This window comes from Protobothrops mucrosquamatus, unplaced genomic scaffold, assembly GCF_001527695.2.
Source record: "Protobothrops mucrosquamatus isolate PMUCROS unplaced genomic scaffold, P.Mucros_1.0 scaffold_63, whole genome shotgun sequence".
Lineage (NCBI taxonomy): Eukaryota > Metazoa > Chordata > Lepidosauria > Squamata > Viperidae > Protobothrops > Protobothrops mucrosquamatus.
Genome location: NW_015386139.1, coordinates 98,972 through 124,840, shown reverse-complemented (window position 1 = coordinate 124,840; position 25,869 = coordinate 98,972). Strand labels below are relative to the sequence as shown.

General features: G+C 39.0%; 1 protein-coding gene across 1 annotated transcript in view; it reads left to right on the top strand.

Annotated features, from left to right (window-relative positions):
* The first annotated feature begins 1,799 nt into the window (after positions 1 to 1,799).
* Positions 1,800 to 25,869, top strand: part of DCAF1 (DDB1 and CUL4 associated factor 1) — a 41,566-nt gene continuing 17,496 nt past the window's right edge. Inside the window, exons 1-15 of the mRNA XM_015812588.2 lie at positions 1,800 to 1,909; positions 3,375 to 3,451; positions 5,869 to 5,942; positions 6,939 to 7,052; positions 8,848 to 8,985; positions 9,450 to 9,923; positions 10,459 to 10,560; positions 12,693 to 12,851; positions 13,675 to 13,851; positions 18,465 to 18,674; positions 19,335 to 19,504; positions 20,194 to 20,318; positions 21,154 to 22,414; positions 22,733 to 22,931; positions 25,650 to 25,732. Of these exons, the coding sequence (XP_015668074.1) occupies positions 1,800 to 1,909; positions 3,375 to 3,451; positions 5,869 to 5,942; positions 6,939 to 7,052; positions 8,848 to 8,985; positions 9,450 to 9,923; positions 10,459 to 10,560; positions 12,693 to 12,851; positions 13,675 to 13,851; positions 18,465 to 18,674; positions 19,335 to 19,504; positions 20,194 to 20,318; positions 21,154 to 22,414; positions 22,733 to 22,931; positions 25,650 to 25,732 (3,473 nt within the window). The remainder of the gene's footprint in view (positions 1,910 to 3,374; positions 3,452 to 5,868; positions 5,943 to 6,938; positions 7,053 to 8,847; positions 8,986 to 9,449; positions 9,924 to 10,458; positions 10,561 to 12,692; positions 12,852 to 13,674; positions 13,852 to 18,464; positions 18,675 to 19,334; positions 19,505 to 20,193; positions 20,319 to 21,153; positions 22,415 to 22,732; positions 22,932 to 25,649; positions 25,733 to 25,869) is intronic.

The following is a 25,869-nucleotide window of genomic DNA, read 5'->3' as shown; positions in this document are numbered from 1 at the left end:
ACTTTCTTATTTGTTATAGACCGATTCCCAAAGTCTCTTACCAATCTGTAATAAAAATATAATTTGATTCATGCTCTGCTAGAAAAACCTTGGACCATTGAGGAGGTAAGAATTTCCCCTGTTGTTAAATAATGTTTTGGAAACAGACATTTCTGCACACTATCTCTCCATCTTAACACTTTTTATAAGAAATAATCTTTGTTAGTTTAAAAGTAACTAGTTATGCTTAGACATTTTAGGCCTTTTATTGTTTCCCTTGTTGAAAGTTGAGAAATTCATGGGTGATTTACATGGAATTTTAGGTTTAAGCACTGATTTATGGTAGGTTGCTAGGAGGGATCCTATTACATGAGCAAAAATGCCTTCCCTTTTGCGCCACTAGGAGGGCTCAGACCCCAGTGTTCCCAAATTATGTGTTCATTCTTTCTGTTCTCAATTTGTTCCCCTTACTTAAGGTTTTGTGAGTAACGTTCTCAAAGATTTTAGTCATATTTTTGGCATTTTACATCAGTATGTATGAACATTTGAAACAGACAGGCATAGGTGATCAGAACTGTTTACAAAAGTGATGGGTTTTTGTGACCCTGGATAACCCTTCCAGCCACACTACAGAATATGGTTTCCAAACTTTGACAGACAAAGAGCTGCAATGTACACTATAAAAGCGACATACTTTCGTTTAAAGGGGGGGACTCCAAAAATCCACATAATACTTACATTTGTGATGAGAACTTGCCCATTTTGCCTTATCATACTTAACACTGGCTTTCATCCAAGTAAATGTGATATTCAATCCCAAACAAAGGTCTGACATGAATCTCTGTATTGATTTTTTTTTGAGCTTTGCCAATCAAAACAGAGGCAGGTTTGTTAAACTAATTACTCATATATTTACAACTTCCTTTATATGGTTATATGAATAATTAACTATATGGAGTATAGATTTATTTTAATCCATTAAACCTTAGTCCTACTTTCTCATTTGATGGGGCTGAGAAAATTTTTGAATCCTGGTGATAGCTTTGTTCCTGGGGCCTTTTTGTTGAAATATTTGTTTTAAAAATAAAACATTTTAAAAGGTAGAGTCATCCCCACCTATCTGTCCAAATTAGCAGGTGTTCTAATGAGTTTCTCTTTGTCCAGTTTCCTATGTTGGGCAAAATATTTGTGTTCCAGAGGAAAAATGTTTTCCTTGGTCCAGATAACTTACTGTGGGCTGAACCCTTCCAATGGATGAAATCTCTAAAATCTTTTGTGCTGAGAGAATTGAGGGTTGGGGTTAGACTGAAGAGATTAAAAAGAGCAATTAGCCCTTTTAAAAAGAGCAATTAGCTCTTTGTTTTTGAGCCTGATGGAATCAAAGCCAGCGCAGTTTATAAGCCAAAATTGTATAATCTGACACTTTAGGATTAGAGATCAGGGCCCATGGAGACTCCTGAAAGTTGTAATTAGTTGTCATTTTTAATATGGGAGAATTGATTACAAATATGATTGGAGGGTAATCATATTGGCTGCTTTTTATTTTAGTTAATGTAAATAAAATTAAATAGAATTATTGTCTTATAGAAGAGGAGAATACTGTTTTGAAAACATAACACGCTGAAGATCTTTGTGATGAGTGCATACAAAGATATTTTTAAAATGTATGTCTTAGCTTCCCCAGTTTCAGTTGTTTTTATAAAAAGTACCGTATGTGGCCTTTGAAATCTAATGTTTTTTGTGTGAAAATGAATGCAATAAGATTTGAGGATGTTTTCATCTCATCTTAATTGCTTCTCTCTTTTTGTTTAGAGTGAGTCATGACTTCATGTTCTGAGCTTGTAGATTCCAAGGCTGAGCTCACTGCTTTGCTAGAGCAATGGGAGAAAGATCACGGCAGTGGTCAAGACATGGTTCCTATTCTTACCCGGTAGGTATAATCAAGTGTAATTATATGGAATATGTTATGGAAATAGCACCGTTCAGGAGCATATCTCAGTAGGGCTTAGTCACAGGTAAACTTTTATATAATTTAGTTTTTACATTCTGATTACTAGGCTTGTGCACATCATTTGATAAGGCAGGTAGATTGGCTGGTTGTGCAGAAGTATCTTCTGAGCATGGAAATACATGCTCTGAGGATCTCAGGAAGTCTCGAAATAGCCTTATCAAGTGATTTGCATATTATAGCCTAATAACACAAGCTTTGAGCAGTGTGAAAGTATTAGAAAATAACAGAAAAACAATGGACTAGTGTACCTGCTCCTTTCTTTTCCTGCTCCTAGTAGTATTTGCTATCAAGCTCCCGTGTCCAAGATTTGGTAGTAAATACCGGATTTTTGACAGTTCATAGCTTAATTCATTTTTTGATTACACAGCAGAAGACTCGGACTCAGCTTGTTGGAAAGACAAATTGTATTGTAGACAGGAATGAAGCCATACTTATGAGTTGATTACCCACCGCAGTGAGAAGATGTAAATTCTCTTTCAGCCTTAGGGTTTAAATGAGTGGCTTCTTCCTTCCACTTTTCCAACTTAATGGAGATTTAGGGTTGTATTTGGAAGTTGTGAAGCTGTATGTTTATTGTTTGTTTACCATATCGCTGTCTTTGGCCTGGGAATTGCCTCAAAGCCTCACAGTTCCTATCTTAGCAGTCCCATAAGTAGCAAAGATGGCATTAAATGGTTAACAATGTAGAGAAATTATGTAGTTCATGGACCTTTCAGGCATGTTTTTAGGTACATGAATTAATTAGGATAGTGCTTGTCCCCTCTTTTTGCGGAAATGTTGTTAAATACAGATAATGCTCACTTTAACTATGGTAATTGGGACCGGCAACTCCATCCCTGAACGGTGTGATCATAAAGTTGGATGCCACTTGACCATCTTGGCTTATAATAGCAGCTGTGGCAGTCCCAATTGCCATTGTTAGGCGAATCCTGCATAGTTGCAACATTCTGCGGTCACATGATTTTCGTTTAGGACCTATTGACTTCCCCATGGACTCTGCTAGTCAGAAGATGGCTGTGAAAATCTCAAATAGCAATTGTGTCACTGCGATGCACTGCAACTGTAATAAGTAATTAATGAAATTTGCATGCCATCAAGCAAAGTCTGGGCGGCTATAATTGTGAGCCATTTGCCAAGAGCTCAAATCATGTGGCCATGGGAATGCTGCAATGGCCATAACTACAAGGAGTAAGACCTCCTTGTTCAGCACCATCATAACTTCAAATGGTCATTTCAACAAGGACTACCTGTAATGTCTTGATCATATGTAGTCCAACTAGAATCTTGGTTAGTCATGGTTTTCTAATGTTAACAATTCAAATATTAAAAGAGCAACTGTTTAAAAAGGGAAATGCAAATTACTGGTGTGTTTTTCTATTTCTAGAATGTCAGAATTGATTGAAAAGGAGACAGAAGAGTATCGCAAACGAGATCCAGATCCATTTGATGATAGGCATCCCGGTAAACTGAGAAAAAAACATTTATCTAAGCCATATTTTTTCTGAGCCAATCAGAATCCTACAAAGGAGCAAATTATCATAGTTTCTGTTTGGTGCTTCTCTTTTCTCTCTCTCTGAATTAATTAGAGGATTGGTAGAGGATTTTTTTTTAAAAAAAAAAAATGGGCTAAGCAAGAAAACCGTAAATAAACCTGAGGCACATTTCACACATTCTCAACCACAGTTGCAGACAGTAAGAGAAAAAAATATGTAAAATTATGGCTTACTGCCTTTAAACAATCCATGTAAACTAATTGATACTATTTGGGCATCACATTAAGACATCAAGCCATGAGTCATACAGATAATCCTCAACTTACAACATCAATTAGGACTGGAAAATTTATTATTAAGCCATGCAGTCATTAAGAGAGGCATTACATCACCACACCTGATTTTAAAAGCTTTGTTTTTGCTATAGTCATTAAGTGAAACAGTGTTCATTAAGTAAGATATATTGTGATTCGTGACCTCCTGTCAGCTTCCCCATTGACTATGCTTTTTGGAAGTTATTTGAGAAGGTCACAAATGGCAATCGTGACTCTGGGACTCTGCAACCGTTGTAAATGTGAGGTGGTTGCTAAGCACCTGATTGCAATCACTGATCACAGGGATGCTACAACAGTCATAAGTATGAGGATTAGTTATAAGTCACTTTTTCAGCACTGTCATAACTTCAGATGGTTGGTAAATGAACGGTTATAAGTCAAGGACTACCTGTAACAGCACATATTTGAATTTACCCAGTGTTTTTTAAATAAAAGGACAAAATAAAACCATGGAGGCGTAGCATCACAATATCTGCTGTCTTTTCAGAAATGTTGCTTGTATATATTTTAATGAAAGCAAATAGTAGATGGCTTATTCAATAACTTTCTCTTTGGTTCTCCCAGATAAATGTTGAAAATGTACCAGTTAATTGATTCAGTTTATAACTGCTTTTATTTTGAAGTCTAAAAATTATTTATTTATTTTAAAGATTTGTATGGTTGCCCATCTTAAAGCATGACTCTAGATGGCTCACAACAACAATAAAACCACAGGACCATAAAAAAATGCAAAGCTATAAAATAAACCGTGGTGCTTCAATCATCTGGGAATCCTCCAGCAACCAGTCCTAAATGCCATCAATCTACCCAAGTGGCTGGATAAAAAGCCAGGCCTTGATGACCTTTTGGAAGGCTGAAAGGGGGGCGGGGGGGGCGGCAGCCAAATCATCTGGGGGAGGGCGTTCCATAAGGTAGGGACAGACATGAAGAAGGCACACTTCATCCCAGTCCTGATCCTAACCCCCCCTAAACCTTAATCCCTATCCCAATCCTATTTTATCCCCAATAAAAAATTTTGGGGAAAAAAAGAAGAAGGCACACTTCCAAGGTCCTGGTAGATGGCAACATTTCAGAAAAGGGAGCCCGAACATGCCTCCCATCTGGTAGGATAGACAGATTAGTCGCAGGGGAAGGTAGTCCCTCAAATAGTCTGGTCTCTTTGTGGATGATTTCTCTAAATCAACATAATAACAATTATGTTAACAACAGCGTGCAACTAAATTTCTTTTTGGAGTTTCTGTAATTCTCCTTGCTTCTTAAAATATTCTAGAGAAATATCTTTAAACAAATTAAAAATACGTGGAAACTGACTTTAAGTGCTTTATGAGAGGCCTGGAATAAAAAAAGTGAAAAATCTGCTCTTATAAAACAAATAGAAAGTGATTTTTCAACTAATTAAAGTGTCTTTCTATAACTTAAGATATGGACTGTGATTGTACAACTATATTATAATTGTACAGTACAGATTGTGCAACTGTATTGTAATTTTTTCACCTACCAAAAAAATAACTTGTCCACACGTCAAATGTTATTTAAAACTTATAAGTTCTTATGTATGTTACAAATGTTGAATAACCATAGGTGTATGACATGAGTCTCTCTATATATCTATCTAATTTAGAAGGCTGCCCAATTCCATAAGGTTTTGGACAGTGTATAACTTTAAAAAGTAAGAAACATGAAAAGAATAAGCTGACCGTAAAACTATTTTAACACTCTTTTTTTTCCTGGACATACTGGACTTTTCATTAAGACAAACTACTTGACACTTATTGGCCAATGGTTTAGATTAGAAGGCTTGTTTTAGCCAAATAGGTTTATAAAATTAAATTATAATTACATAATTTTGTCAATACACATTTTCTACCTAAATCCAATGCTATTGATTTGTGGGTGGAAATTTTTGAATTGCCAAGATATTTAATTAATCATATTTAACTTCAGTTAGCTAACGTTTTGCACGTTTGTTTTGTTTTCTTTGCATTGTTTCTACTTAGTTTTGCCAGTGAGTGTGGTCTATTAATTGATACTGTTGTCTGTCTGTTTACAGGTCGAGCAGACCCAAAATGTATGCTTGGACACTTGCTGAGGATTCTTTTCAAGAATGATGATTTCATGAATGCAGTGGGTTTGCCCTTTGAATTTATGTATAGATTTCTACTTGGCAACTGGTAGCTAGTAACTTGTTACTTAGTTAATTTTTTTTGCCAAGATGCTAAAGGTGTGCTAAGGGGTTCATTTTGTTTTAGATTCATTCTCTTTTAAAAGAAGAATGTAATTTCCAAAACTTAGTATAAAATTTGCCTAAGTCTGATTTATTCAAATCATGATGCAAGCAGTATAAAGGAGTCTTTTCCTTATTATCTCTGTCTTGTCTGTCTGTCTCTCTGTCTACCAAAGGGCCTTTTGCCTCCTCCTTTATTTTCCAGGAAATTACAAATTAAAGGTGGTTATTCAAATTGAAATAGATTCCACATAAACTGAAAGAATTTATGTACAATGAGAAGTGAACATAAGCTCTAATTTTGAACCTTATATTTTGCCCAAACATATAAAGACTAATGTATTGAATAATTCAAATTCGTGGATAGGTTGTTATACTTAAATATGTAATATATGCAGCAGAATCCTGTGCAAAAGTGACACAGTTGAATAAAGTATACTTAAATTTTAAGTAAATGCTCTTAGAATTGCATTGTAATCTTATCTTCTTGTTTCTATGTAATTTAAGGCTATCAAGACTTTTACAGTGCTAATGGAGGAGCTGTAAACCTAAACAATTCCACTTTAAAAAAATTGCTAATAGTAATAAAGCATAATATAGATTTGAAAACTTTTTTCCCCCTGTGGGTGGTTCTTGGCTCATGAAATATGATTGATTTTTGCAAATTAACTTTTTCACAGCATACCTTGTCATGAAACTATTTGCTCCAGAGAGTCAGTGATCCTATGAATAAAACGTTGTAGGAGAAACGAATAGTCAAATTCAGTTTTCTTCCTTCTTCAAATGCAGCCTCTGCTGGACTGGCGTTCTTCCCATAAGTAGAAAGGCATACAGATCTGACATGTAATTTTTTCTTTCTTTCAGAAATAACCTAAAAACTTTTCTTCTTCTTTTAGCTGGTAAATGCTTATGTCATGACAAGCAGAGAACCACCACTGAACACAGCTGCCTGCCGACTCCTGTTGGACATTATGCCTGGGCTGGAAACTGCTGTGGTCTTTCAGGAGAAGGTACGGGAGATAGGAAGGCAGACCTAGAAGCAACAGGGTGCAGACCTTAGTAGACTCTGCTCCGACAGGTTTGGGAGGCTGATAAGAAGAATGAATTCCTGATAGCTGAGAACTTTGCTTCTGCCACAGTTGGACACTAGATCAGTTAACTGACTCAGAGGATAGTTACTTTTATTTTGAAGGCTAAACTTTTGTTCCTTTATTTAAAAGATTTACGTGGCCACCCTTCTTAAGTAATTCTCGGCATCTCGTAGCAACAATAAAACCAATATCTATAAAATAATCCTGACAGTTAGAACAATTAACCAATGGAACAACCTGCCTCCAGAAGCGGTGAATGCTCCAACACTGGAAGTTTTTAAGAAGAGACTGGACAGCCATTTGTCTGAAATGGTGTAGGGTTTCCTGCCTGAGCAGGTTGGACTCGATGACCTCCAAGGTCCCTTCCAACTTTTTATTATTATTATTATTATTATTATTATTATTATTATTATTATTATTATTATTATTATTATTATTATTATTATTATTATTATTATTATTATTATTATTATTATTATTATTATTATCGTCATCATCATCATCATCATAAAACAGTAAAAAATAAAAATAAAAAACCTGCACTGTAGATATCTGCTTGGGATGCCCCATAGTAAGCTACAGTTGCCCTCATTCCCTACATACGGTAGATATACATATAAACCGCCCAGAGCTCTTCTCCCCGGGAAATAGGCTGTTAATAAATAAGACATATAAATAAATAATAAAATAGTTCTATATTTCTTAGTTGTGTTCATATTTATGTACATTCATGCATATAAAATAGCAATAGACTCATATACCGCTTCATAGTGCTTTACAGAACTCTCTAAGCGGTTTACAGAGTCAGCCTGTTGCCCCCAACAATCTGGGTCCTTATTTTACCCACCACGGAAGGATGGAAGGCTGAATCAACTTTGAGCTGCTCAGAATCGAACTCCTGGAGTAAGCAGTGAGTTAGCCTGCAACACTGCATCCCAATCACCGTACCACCATCATTTTATATTTCTTATATTCTCTGAAGAGTTGATATTTGCAGACATCAAGGCACAGTTTTCTGTTGAATGGTATTGATATGCCAAGAGTTGCTAGGATTAGTGTTTCAGTTGCTTTTCATTAGTTATAGAATGGCTGCAATTGGGCACAATGCGCTAAGCTTTCCTTTTTTATTTGTTTGTTTTCATGAAGAGACGAACAGATAGGAATGAATGGATTATAGTGGTTTACCATACTGACAATCCACATTGCAGTTGATACCATGACCAAGAATTTTTGGCTTTACATTGAGTGTCTCTTCTGTGTGATCTGTAAATTTCCATGACCACACAGTCCCCAGTACAGTTTGCAGTAGGTAGCCAGAATAGAATTATTTTTGCACTGAGTTTCTGAATTATATGACAACATGCAGAAGAACTGTATATGCTTTTAAAACTCCAACGCATTGCCAGACGTTTCTTCATGCTTGACAGCAGCAATTTTGATGAAAAATTATGTTGCTGTCCAGTTTAACAAATGCCTGTCCTTTTTTTAGTAAGAAGTCTTACTCCCAAAAAATTCAAAGGAAACTACAGCTTAAAAAATCATTCCGGATATGCATTCATTACTTTAAATGTTGATCATATCAACAACTTCATTTGCTTTTTCAATCTGAAAAGTGATTATGGCGCTTATACGTGAGTAGATGTTATATTGGAATGTAAGCTGTGAAGAATTTAACTTGCCTAAATACTCCTCTCTTGTCCCCCCTTTATTCTAGGAAGGCATTGTTGAGAATCTCTTCAAGTGGGCACGAGAAGCTGATCAGCCTTTAAGGACATTTGCAACTGGATTGCTTGGAGGTGCCATGGAGAATCAAGATATTGCCGCCAACTATAGAGATGAGAATTCCCAACTGGTAAACAGGAAATATCCATAACATATTGTAGACAAGTATTGGGCAGTGTGATTGGAACAGAAAGCCCTAAGCTTTTTATTTGGCCCCTGAAGCCTTATCATAATGATTGTAAAAAAAACCTGCAGTAATATTGCATATTAGTGTTCTACAGCAAATTTTAGAAATGTCCTTCTTTGCAAGTGGATTCATATATCGGTATGTTTGGTTTTGCAAGAGATTTTTTCCCCGACTCCAGTTTCCTGTTCTCCTTCACAGTATTAGTGTATTAACAAGGGACCTTAAGTTTGCAAAGCTAGTGTATTTAAAAAATTTAACACTTGAAATTACCACTAGTTTTTTTTTATTTTTTTGCTACTCTTAAAGGTGAATGGCATAATCATAATGGGTTTGAGTTTCTTTGGGCAAACTGATTTCAGTATGGTAGAACTATGTTAAAATGATGCATGTTCAACTCTTTATGAAAGGTGGCCTTTGTCCTTCAACGTTTACGAGAGCTGCAAGTCATTGAAATGAATACAAAACATGAAAATAAGCGTCCCAGTCCTCGAAAAGTGCCATCCGACCCCTTGCTGCCTCTAGATGAAGAAGCTGTGGACATGGATTATGGGGAGATGGCTGTGGATGGTGAGCAGGAGGAAGTGACAGGGGACATGGAGATTTCATTTAACCTTGACTCAAATCACAAGACGAGTAGTCGGGTAAATTCTGCTGTCAAAAAATCAGGGAAGCAACACGAAAAGGAGAATTTCCGGAAAGCAAAACAAAAACTCGGCTTCTCTTCTGAATCAGAAAGGATGTTTGTTGAACTATCTAACAGCAGCTGGTCTGAGATGTCTCCTTGGGTGATTGGCACAAATTATAACCTCTGTCCTTTGACCCCTGCCATAGAGCAAAGACTGATCCTGCAGTATCTGACTCCTTTAGGGGAGTATCAAGAGGTAGGTTTAAAAAAGCAGAAGAAAACAGTGATAATTGCATTTCTTTTAGGAATAAATTAAACTTTATCACGGTTCAAGGTACATTCTTACCCAGAGGTATTCTGCAAAGAGCAAAGATAACCTTTGGAGCTGTTCTTCCAATTAACTGTGCTTTGTTATGTGCTTGCCTTAGGACAGGATGTTAATGTGTAGATCATATTATAAACACCCCTTAACTATAAAGAAAAATACCCACATTATACAGACCCCTTAATTATAAAGAAAAATGGATCATATTATAAATAAAGCATGTGTTGAAAAGAAATACCGAAGTAATCTAACAGAACAACATTCTTGCTTTTTTCTCCCCCTCGCTACATATTTTAATCTAAAAATATATGAGAGGAAACGGTTAGCTGCGTAGTAAGCCTCATTCTCAAGATTGTGCAGCAGAAATCTTGGTCAGCCATACTTTGTCTCTGGCTGCTTCTAAATTTAGGAGAAAGAAAATATTTAAGACGTCCATTTTAAACTATTTTGTACATTTCCCCAACAGTTGCTGCCTATCTTCATGCAACTTGGATCAAGAGAGTTGATGATGTTCTATATTGACTTGAAACGGACCAATGACGTGCTGCTTACTTTTGAAGCCCTTAAGGTAAGTGATAGCACTACCAACTGTTTGTTCACAGAGGAGGCATTGTGGCTCAGTATCTGTAATCCAGTTGGCTTCTTATTCTAACTAAGTTTTCCCATTGCTGAGTGGATGGAAGATGATGGGTACTGAGGTTCAGCCAATCTGAAAGGTGCCAGTCTGGAAGAAGTTGGACTTGTAGCTGCAAGACTACTAGTAGCTCAGTATTGGAAAACGGAACGTCTGCCCACTATAGAAGAATGGTCACTTAAAGTCTCAAATTTAGCAGAAATGGCCAAGATTTCTGCTTATGTGAAGGACTATTCACAAGAAAGATATATTTCAGTTTGGAGAAGATGGATAGATTATATTGAGAAGAAATATGGGACCAAAAAGTTCCATTTGGTTTTTGAGTGAATTTTAGAGTATTATTGTTGTTATATAGTTATACAGTTTATTTATCTTTATTTTTAATTATTAATATGATATTATTATTATTGTGTCTAATCTTAGTATATTTTATTTTAAAAAGGGAGTTAAAGGATTTTACAGACTTGTTATTCTAATAATTGATTAATGTTAGTTAGAATATGATTATCTTATTGTTAACCCTGTGATTAGCTCTGGGAAGTGGGGGGGGAGGGTTTTGGAGAGGGGGGTAAAAAAAAAAAGAAGATAAAGAAAACACAACTGGTACAGAAGGAGCATCAGCTCTGAATACTTACTTTTTTTCTTTAAGGCTTTGAAATATTTACCCCTTGTTTCTGCTCTTTACAAGATATATATTTTAAGGTCTGTACAGTGCTCCAGATTAAAGACAAAAAGGTGTTTTAGTGATGTCAAGGCTTACAGAGTTCTTACGTATGTTATCAATGTTGAAATATTGATCAGAGTGAAAAGCTGGATGTTCCAAACATCCACTCTCACCTTGATTCTCTCACCTGCTCCTGCCTTGTGGTATGGCTTGAGGGTGGCAGGACCTGTCTTCTAGGGAATATCTTACTTGGGATCTGCCCCGTAATCCTGGTGTGGTGAGGGAGAAATGTTCTTTTTCACACTCTATACTGCATTTCGCCTAAAGATTGCTACTTCCTTGCTGTGCAGTATAGTTTCAGGGTATCCAGAAGATTTGGCTTTTCTTTTCCCCTTAGTATAAATCCATCTCATAGAATATCGCTAAGAAAGCAGCTTGCAAATTAATTTAAAAAGAAAGCGTTAGCCGAATGTCCCTGATCTGCAACCGATCGTGAGTCTTCTATTCAAAATACAGGCAGTCCTCAACTTACGATCACAATTGAGCCCAAAATTTCTGTTGTTAAGTGAGATATTTGTTAAGTGAGTTTTGCCCCATTTTACAACCTTTCTTGCCCCAGTTGTTAAGTGAATCATTGCAGCTGATAAGTGAGTAACCCGGTTGTTAAGTGAATCTGACTTCCCCATTGACTTTGCTTGTCCAAAGGTCACAAAAGGTGACCTTGGGACACAGCAGTGGTCATAAGTATGAACCAGTGGCCAAGCGTCTGAATTTTGATCACATGAGCATGGGGATGCTGCAAATGTAACTGTGAAAAATGGTCATAAGTCACTTTTTTCAGTTATAATTTTGAACAGTCATTAAACAAACTGTTTTAAGTTGAGGACTTCCTGTATTACAGCTCACAACGAGAGAGTTATTACAGATGCAAGATTCTGAAGAAAAAAACATATTCATGCACATAGATACTGATCCTAAACTGAAAGCACTTGCTGGGATTCTTGTGTTACTATTGATTCCAGTTCAGTCCATCTTGCTGAAGAGATTTTGTGAGATTTGTGTTTGGAAGAAGCATTTTTAATTCTGGTAGTTACCAGAAGATTGACATACATTGATACTCCAAATAAATTTGTATATTTAAATATGGACAATTATGTAATGTTATATAGTGTTTGGAGGCAGAACATTGCCTATTTAAACTTAGAAAAGCATTTGAATTGGAACCTTTTCTTATTTAAATTACAGTTTTTCTTAAAGAGCAATGGAGGGAAATCTCGTTCTTCTCAATTTTTCACGGGACACAAGAAAGAATTATTAATTTGCAGTGCAAAGCTTTGCTAGGTTGATTATCATTAGCCCACTTGCCTTATAACTGACAGTGATTTTATGCATTCGTCTGCAGTATTTGGCATCTCTGCTGCTCCACAACAAGTTTGCAACGGAGTTTGTTGCGCACGGAGGAGTACAGAAGCTGCTGGAGATTCCTCGCCCTTCTATGGCAGCCACAGGTGTCTCCATGTGTTTATACTATTTGTCTTACAATCAGGATGCCATGGAAAGGGTAAGAGCACATCCTGCCACCAGCAGCTGTACGCTTTGAAAAGGGTTTGCATATTCCAAGCGGGGTCTAGAATATTCCAGCTATCCTCACCTTTTGGGAATTCCAGCATAAATATTTTGACTACATTTCTGTGAGAGCTTATAACAGGGTAATGGTTACTAGTAAGTTGCTGAAGTTGAGAACAGATCATCAATAAAATATATATCTTTATTGAAAAGGGAGTTCTATTGCTTGCAGACACTGTCCAGATAATTTCAGCAGGGAAGACACATTATACATTTCTTAATTTGGCTTGACAATGAATGTGCCAGAGTCTCTGTTCACACTACCTGAAGACAACAATAGTTAAGGCACAGACTTATTCATGTAATAACACATGGATTTTATTCAAACTCTTATTTCAGCAAGATATATCCACTAGTTCTACAGAAAGAATTGCACAACTTTTAATATTTTTTAATCAGAGTTCTGTGGTGTGTTGTTTTGGTTTTGATTGTCGGTTTCAACTACTTACTTATATTCCAAGCATACATACCCTGTATTCACGTTAACCACTTATTTATTTTTTGTAGTATGTTTTTATTGGAATGTGGATGCATTCTGCATTTATATCTTGAGTGTTCATTTTTTTTCAAGGACTTTTGTTCAATTCAAGAACTGCAAAATATTTTAAGCTGTATGTCATCTTTGTAATTAAAATTGAACAACGAATGCTTTCCCTTTCATCACAGCAGTTGCTGAAGGATTTGTCTACATATTGTTCCCATTACTAAAAATACAAACTATCGCAGTGGTTTGTTTGTTTGTTTGTTTTGTTCTGTAGGTATGCATGCATCCCCACGTATTATCGGATGTTGTGAACTACACCTTGTGGTTGATGGAATGCTCTCACGCATCAGGCTGCTGCCATGCCACCATGTTCTTTTCCATTTGTTTCTCATTCCGTGCAGTTTTAGAGCTCTTTGACAGGCATGATGGCTTACGGCGTCTGGTTAACTTGGTAAGTCTTTAAAAAGTTGTATTTTGCTTTTCTTTTAAGTACTTCATTAGAACTGCTGCCTTTCTTTTTTGGGTGGTGAAGTTGAGTGTCATTATGGGACTATAGCCTTTCAGCTTGGCTGTGCTTTGTGTTAAACAGAAACTTAAGATTATGTGTAGTTTCTGAGAGTCTTGATTGAGGCTCTAAGACCGTGGTGGCGAACCTATGGCACAGGTGCCACAGGTGGCACGCAGAGCCCTCTCTGTGGGCACGCGCACCATCGCCCCAGTCCTAGGCCTTCAGCTGGGTTTTATAAAACCTTTTTGCTTTAGGCCTCCGCTGCCGTGTGCAAAAAAAAAAAAGGTTCAATCAGTCAATTTCAACTTCTCACGGGAAAAAAAGATCTCGCAAAGTTACCACTGAAGCCATGCCCACCCAATGGGCCACACCCACCCAATGGGCCACGCCCACCCATCACCCGACGATACATAAGTGGGTTTTGGGTTGCAGTTTGGGCACTCAGTCTCTAAAAGGTTCGCCATCACTGCTCTAGGAGCTCCTTCAAAAGTTGCCACCAAACAAGAATAAGCAACATGCTGAAATCTCAATTTAACCAACCCTGTTCTAAAAGGCAAATGTGTCTTTCTGTCCAAAAACAACTTACACATATTCCATTCAGATACTTTGTGTAAAACCTTGTACAGTGAATGTTGAGTCCGTACCTGCAAATGAGCACCTTGTGGTTTTAGAAGGATTTTTTTTTGTCAGGTTGGTTGTATGAAAATTTAAAGAAAACAGCCAGCAAGCTAAGAAGCAGGAGGGATGTGTGTGTGTGTGACTAAATGAACTTGCTAAGCAATTAAAATAATGAGTCTTTAGATCTTAGAAATAAAACTGCAGTAAGCCTTTTTTCCCCCCTCATTTTAGATTAGCACTCTTGATATCTTAAATTTGCAAACCCAAGGTGCACTGCTAAGTGACGATGAGATCTTTGCTAGCCGTCAGACTGGAAAACATACTTGNAAAAAAAAAAAAAAAGAAGATAAAGAAAACACAACTGGTACAAAAGGAGCATCAGCTCTGAATACTTACTTTTTTTCCTTTAAGGCTTTGAAATATTTACCCCTTGTTTCTGCTCTTTACAAGATATATATTTTAAGGTCTGTACAGTGCTCCAGATTAAAGACAAAAAGGTGTTTTAGTGATATCAAGGCTTACAGAGTTCTTACGTATGTTATCAATGTTGAAATATTGATCAGAGTGAAAAGCTGGATGTTCCAAACCTCCACTCTCACCTTGATTCTCTCACCTGCTCCTGCCTTGTGGTATGGCTTGAGGGTGGCAGGACCTGTCTTCTAGGGAATATCTTACTTGGGATCTGCCCCGTAATCCTGGTGTGGTGAGGGAGAAATGTTCTTTTTCACACTCTATACTGCATTTCGCCTAAAGATTGCTACTTCCTTGCTGTGCAGTATAGTTACAGGGTATCCAGAAGATTTGGCTTTTCTTTTCCCCTTAGTATAAATCCATCTCATAGAATATCGCTAAGAAAGCAGCTTGCAAATTAATTTAAAAAGAAAGCGTTAACCGAACGTCCCTGATCTGCAACCGATCGTGAGTCTTCTATTCAAAATACAGGCAGTCCTCAGCTTACGATCACAATTGAGCCCAAAATTTCTGTTGTTAAGCGAGATATTTGTTAAGTGAGTTTTGCCCCATTTTACAACCTTTCTTGCCCCAGTTGTTAAGTGAATCACTGCAGTTGATAAGTGAGTAACCCGGTTGTTAAGTGAATCTGACTTCCCCATTGACTTTGCTTGTCCAAAGGTCACAAAAGGTGACCTTGGGACACAGCAGTGGTCATAAGTATGAACCAGTGGCCAAACGTCTGAATTTTGATCACATGAGCATGGGGATGCTGCAAATGTAACTGTGAAAAATGGTCATAAGTCACTTTTTTCAGTTATAATTTTGAACAGTCATTAAACAAACTGTTTTAAGTCGAGGACTTCCTGTATTACAGCTCACAACGAGAGAGTTATTACAGATGCAAGATTCTGAAGAAAAAACATATTCATGCACATAGATACTGATCCTAAACTGAAAGCACTTGCTGGGATTCTTGTGTTACTACTGATTCCAGTTCAGTCCATCTTGCTGAAGAGATTTTGTGAGATTTGTGTTTGGAAGAAGCATTTTTAATTCTGGTAGTTACCAGAAGATTGACATATATTGATACTCCAAATAAATTTGTATATTTAAATATGGACAATTATGTAATGTTATATAGTGTTTGGAGGCAGAACATTGCCTATTTAAACTTAGAAAAGCATTTGAATTGGAACCTTTTCTTATTTAAATTACAGTTTTTCTTAAAGAGCAATGGAGGGAAATCTCGTTCTTCTCAATTTTTCACAGGACACAAGAAAGAATTATTAATTTGCAGTGCAAAGCTTTGCTAGGTTGATTATCATTAGCCCACTTGCCTTATAATTGACAGTGATTTTATGCATTCGTCTGCAGTATTTGGCATCTCTGCTGCTCCACAACAAGTTTGCAACGGAGTTTGTTGCGCACGGAGGAGTACAGAAGCTGCTGGAGATTCCTCGCCCTTCTATGGCAGCCACAGGTGTCTCCATGTGTTTATACTATTTGTCTTACAATCAGGATGCCATGGAAAGGGTAAGAGCACATCCTGCCACCAGCGGCTGTACGCTTTGAAAAGGGTTTGCATATTCCAAGCGGGGTCTAGAATATTCCAGCTATCCTCACCTTTTGGGAATTCCAGCATAAATATGTTGACTACATTTCTGTGAGAGCTTGTAACAGGGTAATGGTTACTAGTAAGTTGCTGAAGTTGAGAACAGATCATCAATAAAATATATATCTTTATTGAAAAGGGAGTTCTATTGCTTGCAGACACTGTCCGGATAATTTCAGTAGGGGAGACACATTATGCATTTCTTAATTTGGCTTGACAATGAATGTGCCAAAGTCTCTGTTCACACTACCTGAAGACAACAATAGTTAAGGCACAGACTTATTCATGTAATAACACATGGATTTTATTCAACTCTATTTCAGCAAGATATAGCCACTAGTTCTACAGAAAGAATTGCACAACTTTTAATATTTTTAATCAGAATTCTGTGGTGTGTTGTTTTGGTTTTGATTGTCGATTTCAACTACTTACTTATATTCCAAGCATACATACCCCGTATTCACGTTAACCACTTATTTATTTTTTGTAGTATGTTTTTATTGGAATGTGGATGCATTCTGCATTTATATCTTGAGTGTTCATTTTTTTTCAAGGACTTTTGTTCAATTCAAGAACTGCAAAATATTTTAAGCTGTATGCCATCTTTGTAATTAAAATTGAACAACGAATGCTTTCCCTTTCATCACAGCAGTTGCTGAAGGATTTATCTACATATTGTTCCCATTACTAAAAATACAAACTATCGCAGTGGTTTGTTGTTGTTTGTTTTGTTCTGTAGGTATGCATGCATCCCCACGTATTATCGGATGTTGTGAACTACACCTTGTGGTTGATGGAATGCTCTCACGCATCAGGCTGCTGCCATGCCACCATGTTCTTTTCCATTTGTTTCTCATTCCGTGCAGTTTTAGAGCTCTTTGACAGGCATGATGGCTTACGGCGCCTGGTTAACTTGGTAAGTCTTTAAAAAGTTGTATTTTGCTTTTCTTTTAAGTACTTCATTAGAACTGCTGCCTTTCTTTTTTGGGTGGTGAAGTTGAGTGTCATTATGGGACTACAGCCTTTCAGCTTGGCTGTGCTTTGTGTTAAACAGAAACTTAAGATTATGTGTAGTTTCTGAGAGTCTTGATTGAGGCTCTAAGACCGTGGTGGCGAACCTATGGCACAGGTGCCACAGGTGGCACGCAGAGCCCTCTCTGTGGGCACGCGCACCATCGCCCCAGTCCTAGGCCTTCAGCTGGGTTTTATAAAACCTTTTTGCTTTAGGCCTCCGCTGCCGTGTGCAAAAAAAAAAAAAGGTTCAATCAGTCAATTTCAACTTCTCACGGGAAAAAAAGATCTCGCAAAGTTGGAATTGATTGATTGAACTTTTTAGTCCCGCCCAGTCTGCCGTTACCACTGAAGCCATGCCCACCCAATGGGCCACACCCACCCAATGGGCCACGCCCATCCATCACCCGACGATACATAAGTGGGTTTTGGGTTGCAGTTTGGGCACTCAGTCTCTAAAAGGTTCGCCATCACTGCTCTAAGAACTCCTTCAAAAGTTGCCACCAAACAAGAATAAGCAACATGCTGAAATCTCAATTTAACCAACCCTGTTCTAAAAGGCAAATGTGTCTTTCTGTCCAAAAACAACTTACACATATTCCATTCAGATACTTTGTGTAAAACCTTGTACAGTGAATGTTGAGTCCGTACCTGCAAATGAGCACCTTGTGGTTTTAGAAGGATTTTTTTTTGTCAGGTTGGTTGTATGAAAATTTAAAGAAAACAGCCAGCAAGCTAAGAAGCAGGAGGGATGTGTGTGTGTGTGTGTGTGACTAAATGAACTTGCTAAGCAATTAAAATAATGAGTCTTTAGATCTTAGAAATAAAACTGCAGTAAGCCTTTTTTCCCCCCTCATTTTAGATTAGCACTCTTGATATCTTAAATTTGCAAACCCAAGGTGCACTGCTAAGTGACGATGAGATCTTTGCTAGCCGTCAGACTGGAAAACATACTTGCATGGCCATGCGCAGGTATTTTGAGGCACATCTTGCCATCAAAGTAGAGCAAGTGAAGCAGTCACTTCAACGCACAGAAGGTGGGATTCTGGTCCATCCACAGCCTCCATATAAGGTAGGCAGTACATTGCTGGAAATAACAAACTTCTAGGTCTTGCCTTTTCAAGAGAACAAGAATAGATATCAAAAAGTGTTCCAACTACATCTAATACAACAACTCTTCTGGAAATACAGGGTCCTTGCTGTGATTGTATTTGGCATCTCATAGACCAGGGGTAGGCAGGGTACCCCTGTCATAGACCAATTTAGGGCATATTCTTTCTGGGGCTGCAATTTAACTGTACCATTTTTCAGCTTGCTGTGGGGCTCCAGTTTAATGCGTAGGATCCTCGTCCTCTTTTAGAATATTATCCGTAGGATCTGATTGAATATTTCCATTGATGGTTCCATTACTCCGAATTTTTCTTTGCAAAAGACCACTAAATCTACATTCTTTACATCTAATAAACAAAGACTTTTTTTAATGTTGAATGCTTTTGGATTTGCAATTTAAAATAAACGGATTAGGTCATTGGATTTTTAAATATATGCTCCTGTTTTTATTTTGTGCCTTTATAAATTTTAGATTTTTGTATTTAGTTTTTTGAATATCGGCAGGGTTTCCTTAATGAAAAGGTAGATTGGGTTTTTTAAAAAAACAACAAAAACCTATTTTATAAAGTGTTTGTCTTAATATTTTTAGGTAGGTGATTAGAATGTTTGCTTCTACTTGCAGGCTTGTTCCTATACTCACGAACAGATTGTGGAAATGATGGAGTTTTTAATAGAATATGGACCAGGTCAGCTCTATTGGGATCCAGCAGAGGTGTTTCTCAAGCTGTGTTGTGTACAGCTCATGCTTCAACTTATTTCAATAGCATGCAATTGGAAGACTTACTATGCAAGGTGAGAGAACAACAGGATATGAAACTCTTTGTAATTTGCTATTGGGATGGAGCTGGCAGTTGCTCCAGGACAACTAGCCTCTATGGTTAATCTATATAAATAAAAATGTAAATGTTCGTTTGTTCAAAATCTTAAATCTCCAAAAGTTCTTCACCAATTGCTTTGAAATTTTGACACAACGTTGCATTCGAATACACACGTGTTTTTATATACCTATATTATATAGATGTCACACCTGTGACAGGTAAAAACATGCTTTTTTTGAAAAACAACACCATTTGTTGGACGTAAAAGCAACACACGCTACAATTTTACGATTCCATTTCAATGTTTCCGATTTACGATCCATTTACAATTTCCAATTTTACGATTCCATTTCAATGTTTCTGATTGCATTGTTAAATTATTATTAAATTATTACAAATGTGCGCTTTCTCTTTTCTTTCTTTTCCATTTAACCAGACTGAGCCACAGCAACGCGTGGCCGGGTACAGCTAGTATATATTTATTAATATTAAATACAGTTTGTTTGTACCCCACAGACTTCTGGAGTTACCCATAAAATTAATAAAAACAAATGCACTTTCTTGCTTTTGAAAAGGGCTATCCTGTGAATTTATTCAGCTCGCTTTTCCTTTAATATGTTTCATCAGGCTTCGAGTTATATGTATTTCATTTTTGTTTACCAGAAACGACACGGTGCGTTATGCATTGGATGTTTTGGCCATCCTCACTGTGGTTCCAAAAATCCAATTACAGTTAGCTGAGGCAGTGGATACGGTGGATGAGGGAGGAACATCTATTTCTATTGTGGGTATGTGAAACCTGATCTCTTTGGGTGCTTCCTATGAATACTTATACACGATGAAAACTTTTAAATTCTGAGCAAATGAACTGTAACAAAGGATCATCTTGGCCGTGTGGCTCAGTTAGTACAAACTCTTTTTTTAAAAAAAACAACTGAATTGGATGGTTTCAACTGTCTGAACAGATGAACTGGGGGGGAGACATTTGTAAGATGCTGCTGCTTTTGTCAAAATGATTCAAACAGTATTGCACCACATGCTTCACTTCTTTTGTACATGTGTGACAACATGCATGAAGCACATTAAAAAAGAATAGGATTTGTATTATACCACACTGTTTTTGTCAGTCTGCCCCCTGCCTCCCACTAAGGTCTACAGATAGATTTGAAAGGGAAGCTAGAAGCAAAGGCATCAGGTTCGTTGTTGGCTCTCTCACGCACACCAGCTTAGAGTTTTCACTTTTAATTATTTGCTCAAATTGTGCACTCTTAATCATTATTGTGAGAGAACCTAGTGCTATACCGTTAAGTGTTATCTGAAAGAATGAGATGTTCAAGGGACCGTTAGAATGAAGCTGCCTTCAACACTGTTTTTGACTGCCCTGTTACTAACTCTTTATTTCGTGGCAATGGGGTCTGTTGGGATTCAGGTGAGAAAAGTAAGGTTTAGTCTGCATTGTGTATTGCTCAGCATTTTCACTGGATAAACTCAGATTTGTGCACCATTACAAGAGTCAAAAGATACATTTCTCCTATAATGTAGAAATTGAGCCATCGTTCTCTTACACTAATATGTGATACATTTTACTTGCTAATGTTTCACTTGGGTTTTTTTTCTCCCCAGGTATCAGCATCATCTTGGGGCTTGCCGAGGGGGAATTCTTTATTCATGATGCAGAAATCCAGAAATCTGCCCTTCAGATCATCATTAACTGTGTCTGTGGTCCAGACAATCGCATCTCCAGCATTGGCAAATTTATCTCTGGCACTCCTCGTCGCGCACTCCCCCAAACACCCAGGAGTAGCGAGCATACTTTGGCCAAGATGTGGAACGTGGTGCAGTCGAACAATGGCATCAAAGTGCTATTATCATTGCTCTCTGTCAAAATGCCCATTACAGATGCAGACCAGATCCGAGCCTTGGCCTGCAAAGCCCTGGTTGGGCTGTCACGGAGTAGTACAGTCCGGCAGATCATCAGCAAGCTGCCCCTGTTCAGCAGTTGTCAGATCCAGCAGTTAATGAAGGAGCCTGTGCTGCAGGATAAGCGCAGCGAGCATGTCAAGTTTTGCAAATACGCTGCGGAGCTGATAGAGCGCGTCTCAGGAAAACCCTTGTTGATTGGGACTGATGTCTCTTTGGCCCGGCTGCAGAAGGCAGATGTGGTGGCTCAGTCAAGGATTTCATTTCCTGAGAAGGAGCTGCTCCTTCTCATCAGGAACCATCTCATCTCTAAAGGGCTAGGAGAAACTGCTACCATCCTTACAAAGGAGGCAGATCTGCCCATGACAGCAGCTTCTCATTCCTCTGCCTTCACCCCGGTTCCTGCCACTTCATCTCCTGTAACTCTGCCTCGTACCCCTCGCATAGCAAATGGCATTGCAGCCCGGTTGACTAACCATCCTTCTGTTGCTTCTGGTGCTTCCTCCGTTCACCCTCAGCCAAGGCCAGCTGTCTGCCAGGCCCCGCTTGCGCTGCCAGGCCCATCTCATGCCACCAACACCCCAGTGATTGGCAGGATTAGCTTTGTCCGAGAGAGACCATCTCCCTGCAATGGCAGAAAAATCCGAGTGCTTCGGCAAAAATCAGACCATGGCGCCTACTGTCAGAGCCCAGCTATCAAAAAACAGCTGGACAGACACCTTCCTTCCCCTCCCACCTTGGACAGTATAATCACAGAGTACCTTAGGGAGCAGCATGCACGCTGCAAAAACCCTGTAGCTACTTGCCCCCCCTTTTCTCTTTTTACTCCCCACCAGTGTCCTGAGCCAAAACAGAGGCGCCAAGCGCCAACTAACTTTACCTCGCGGCTGACCCGCAGGGCAGCCTTCCCAAAGTATGGCGGGGTAGATGGTGGATGCTTTGATAGACACCTTATATTTAGCAGGTAAGGAAGATGGTTCTTTATTCCTACGATTTTTTGGGCCATGCCATTTAGAAAGTGGATTTGGGTGCCATACCGTGGCTTGGACAAAACTGATTGCCTTGGGACCACAAGGAAGACTTTGCTATATCACCTCTGTAGCATTTCTGAGCTGTTTACAAGATCCTTCTTCCTTTATGAAGAAAGCTGAAACCCTGTCTTTTCTCCTAGCAGACTAAGATGCAGCTGCCCAACTTCAGTTGCGTTTGGCCATTGCTCCTGTATCTCCCTTTCCCTTCCTGAAAATTAATCTTCTTACTTAGTTGCTCTTTCGTATCCCAGGTTCCGTCCAATTTCTGTGTTCCGAGAAGCAAATGAAGATGAAAGTGGCTTTACGTGTTGTGCATTTTCTGCACGGGAGCGGTTCCTGATGTTGGGCACCTGCACAGGGCACCTAAAACTCTACAATGTCTTTAGCGGGCAGGAGGAGGCCAGCTACAAGTGCCATAACTCTGCTATCACACACCTTGAGCCATCCAGGGTAAGGAGAAGGCTGAGAATATTCAGGTCAGGTGCGCTTTAATAACAGTATTCTCTCTTTCGTAAGGATTGGGAGATTAGGCAAAACTCTGGGAAGGAGGAAACATGACAAGATTGGTTGTCGATAGCACAAGAGAGATTGGATGTTACGGCCTGATTTTATTTTATTTTATTTTATTGACCTAGCTGGAATTTTTTAGTAATTGTTTAAAATATATAGGTAGTCCTTGACTTATGATCACAATGGAGCCTGAAATCTCGGTTGCTAAGTGAAGGGATCGTTAAGCAAAATGTTACGTGACTGATTTCAGGTATTAAGTGATTTTACGGGTTGTTTAGCAATCCCAATCCAAGTAGGAAGCGCAAAGTGCCCCGGGGTGGGGGAGGGAGAGATCCTGGTAGGCTCCAAGCAGGATTTTCAGTTCCAGGCTTCTCGGGGCCTCCCCCACCTACCCTCCTCAGTGCTCCTTCTCTTATTACGTTGCCTCTCGGTTCTCTGCTTGGAGTTTCTTCTCATCTCTGGGGACCTGCTTGCTGAAAAATGTCTTTCATATTGAATTTCTGGAGAAGCGGGCAGGGAAGATTGGAAATGGCAATCACATAATTGCGGGGTGCATGGCAACCATAACTTATGTGTGAACAGGTGGCAAGCCCCCAGATCATGATCATGTGACCGGCGGGGAAGGAGCAGTGTGATGTTTTATAACGGCCGGAAATGCTTTATAGTCATAAAGCAACCTTTCTGAGGATGTTGTAACTTCGAACGGTTGTCAAACGACCAGTCATAAATTGAGGACTACCTATGAGCTATCATAGATCTCTCTGTTCTGTATAGTGTAGTGTAGTGTAGTATAGTGTAATATAATATATGATATGATATGATATGATAAACCAGTGGTTCTCAACCTGTGGGTCGGGACCCCATTTGGGGTCGATCGACCATTTCATGGGGGTCGCCAAGCAAGGCTGTCCGCCATTTTTTTTGTTTGCCATTTTTTTCCCCCTTTTCCGGTGGGTGCCTTACCTCCCTTGGGCTGGGCCAGCTGGTGGTCGGCCTGCTCCGTCTCTGCCGCTTGCCAGCTACCCCTCGGCCGGCACAGGGGGCGGAACCACGCATGCGCGGCACTCCCGGGCAGGGAAAGTCCTCGACTTACGACCGGTTTAGTCCTCGACTTACGACCGGTTTAGTCGACTTACGACTGGTTTAGTCCTCGACTTACGACCAGTTGGGGTCACAGCATTAAAAAGGTTGAGAACCACTGTGATAAACGATACAGCTTAGGGCAGGTAGGGAGGACTTTTTAAAAAACAAAAGCAGGTTAATCACTAGAACACGGGTAGGCAACCCAAAACACTCAAAGAGCCACTTGGATCCATTTCCCACCGAAAACAAAACACTGGGAGCCGCAAAACCCTTTTGATATCTAAAATGAAGATAACACTGCATATATCCTTTGCTAACAAATCTTTTTGTCAGTAAAAAGAAATCTGAATTTGTAATGTATCGCAGTAGTGACTTGAGCCTGCTTAATGCCCCTAGTTGGGGGGCTGCAAGGCAAAAGTGATTATTTAAAAAAAAAAAAAAGTAGAACTGCGGTATAGCAGTCAAAATGCCAAGGTGCAATCAACCAGACCCGTCTGTCTGAAAAACTTTCTGTATGTATGTATGTATATATGTATGTATGTATGTATGTATAAATATGTGTGTGTGTATAATAAAGGTAAAAAAGGATATATGCAGTGTTATCTTCATTTTAGATATCAAAAGGGTCTCTCTGTCTCTATCTCTCTCTCCCTCCCCCTTTCTTTTTCTGCCCTTGGTCTGTCTCCCTCCCCCTCCCCCTCTCTTTTTCTGCCCTTGGTCTGCCAGTCCTCTTCCCCCACTCTCTCTCTTTCTTTCTCTCTCTCTTTCTCTCCCTCTCTCCGATCTTCTGCTCACCTGGCAAGCTGGCTTCAAGCTGTTCTCCAACAAGATCAGGAGTAGGCAACCTTGGCTCTTTTATGACTCTTGGACTTCAACTCCCAGAATTCCTGAGTCAGCATAGCTGGGCTAGCTAGCTCTCTCCTGCCCTTCCTGCTTCCTGTTTCCTGCAGAGACGCAGCAAAGGGAGGAGCCCCGCCCAAAAAGCTTTTCAGCTTGTCGGAGAACGCCGTGAGTCCACTCTCTTTTACACAGAGAGAGAGAGAGAGAGAGAGAGAGAAGCAGGGAAGCGCAAGTTCCTCTCTCTGTCTCTGTCTCTGTCTGCAAATGGCAGAGGAGGCCGGGAGCCACAGGAGAAGGATCAAAGAGCCACATGCGGCTCCGGAGTCGCATGTTACCGACCTGTGCACTAGAACGTATGAGTAAAGACAAAAAAGGGGCTTAGATGTTTTTAAATTTTTTTTCTGAACATTCAGAAGATTGAGGAAGAAATGAGTTTCCAAAGCCAGTCTCTATTTTCTGCTCTTCGGAGACCGTTGGCTTCTGCCTGAAATGAATCATTGTTCAGGACAGTTGATTTTGTAACAGCCACCTGGTCTGACCAAGCCAACAGTATGTTTTTATCTGTGTATAATTGTGATCATACTGCCTTAAATTGGCAAGAGTATTCTCTGCCTAGAGTGTTCTGTACATTGTGACATAGTTAGGAATTCCCCTTTCTCTTAAAAGAAACCCCACAAAATCTGTCCACAAACATAAAGAGTGTCTGCTTCTTTGAATTCTCTTCCCAAACTACAGGATGGTTCTTTATTGCTGACATCTGCTTCCTGGAGCCAGCCGCTTTCTGCATTGTGGGGAATGAAATCTGTCTTTGAAACCAAGTATGTATGCTTTACCTCAGTGTTTCTCGTCCTTGGCAGCTTTAAGATGTGTGGACTTCAGTTTCCATAATTCCCCAACCCAATATACTAGGAGCTGAAGTCCACAAAGTTGCCAAGGTTAAGAAACAATACTCCTA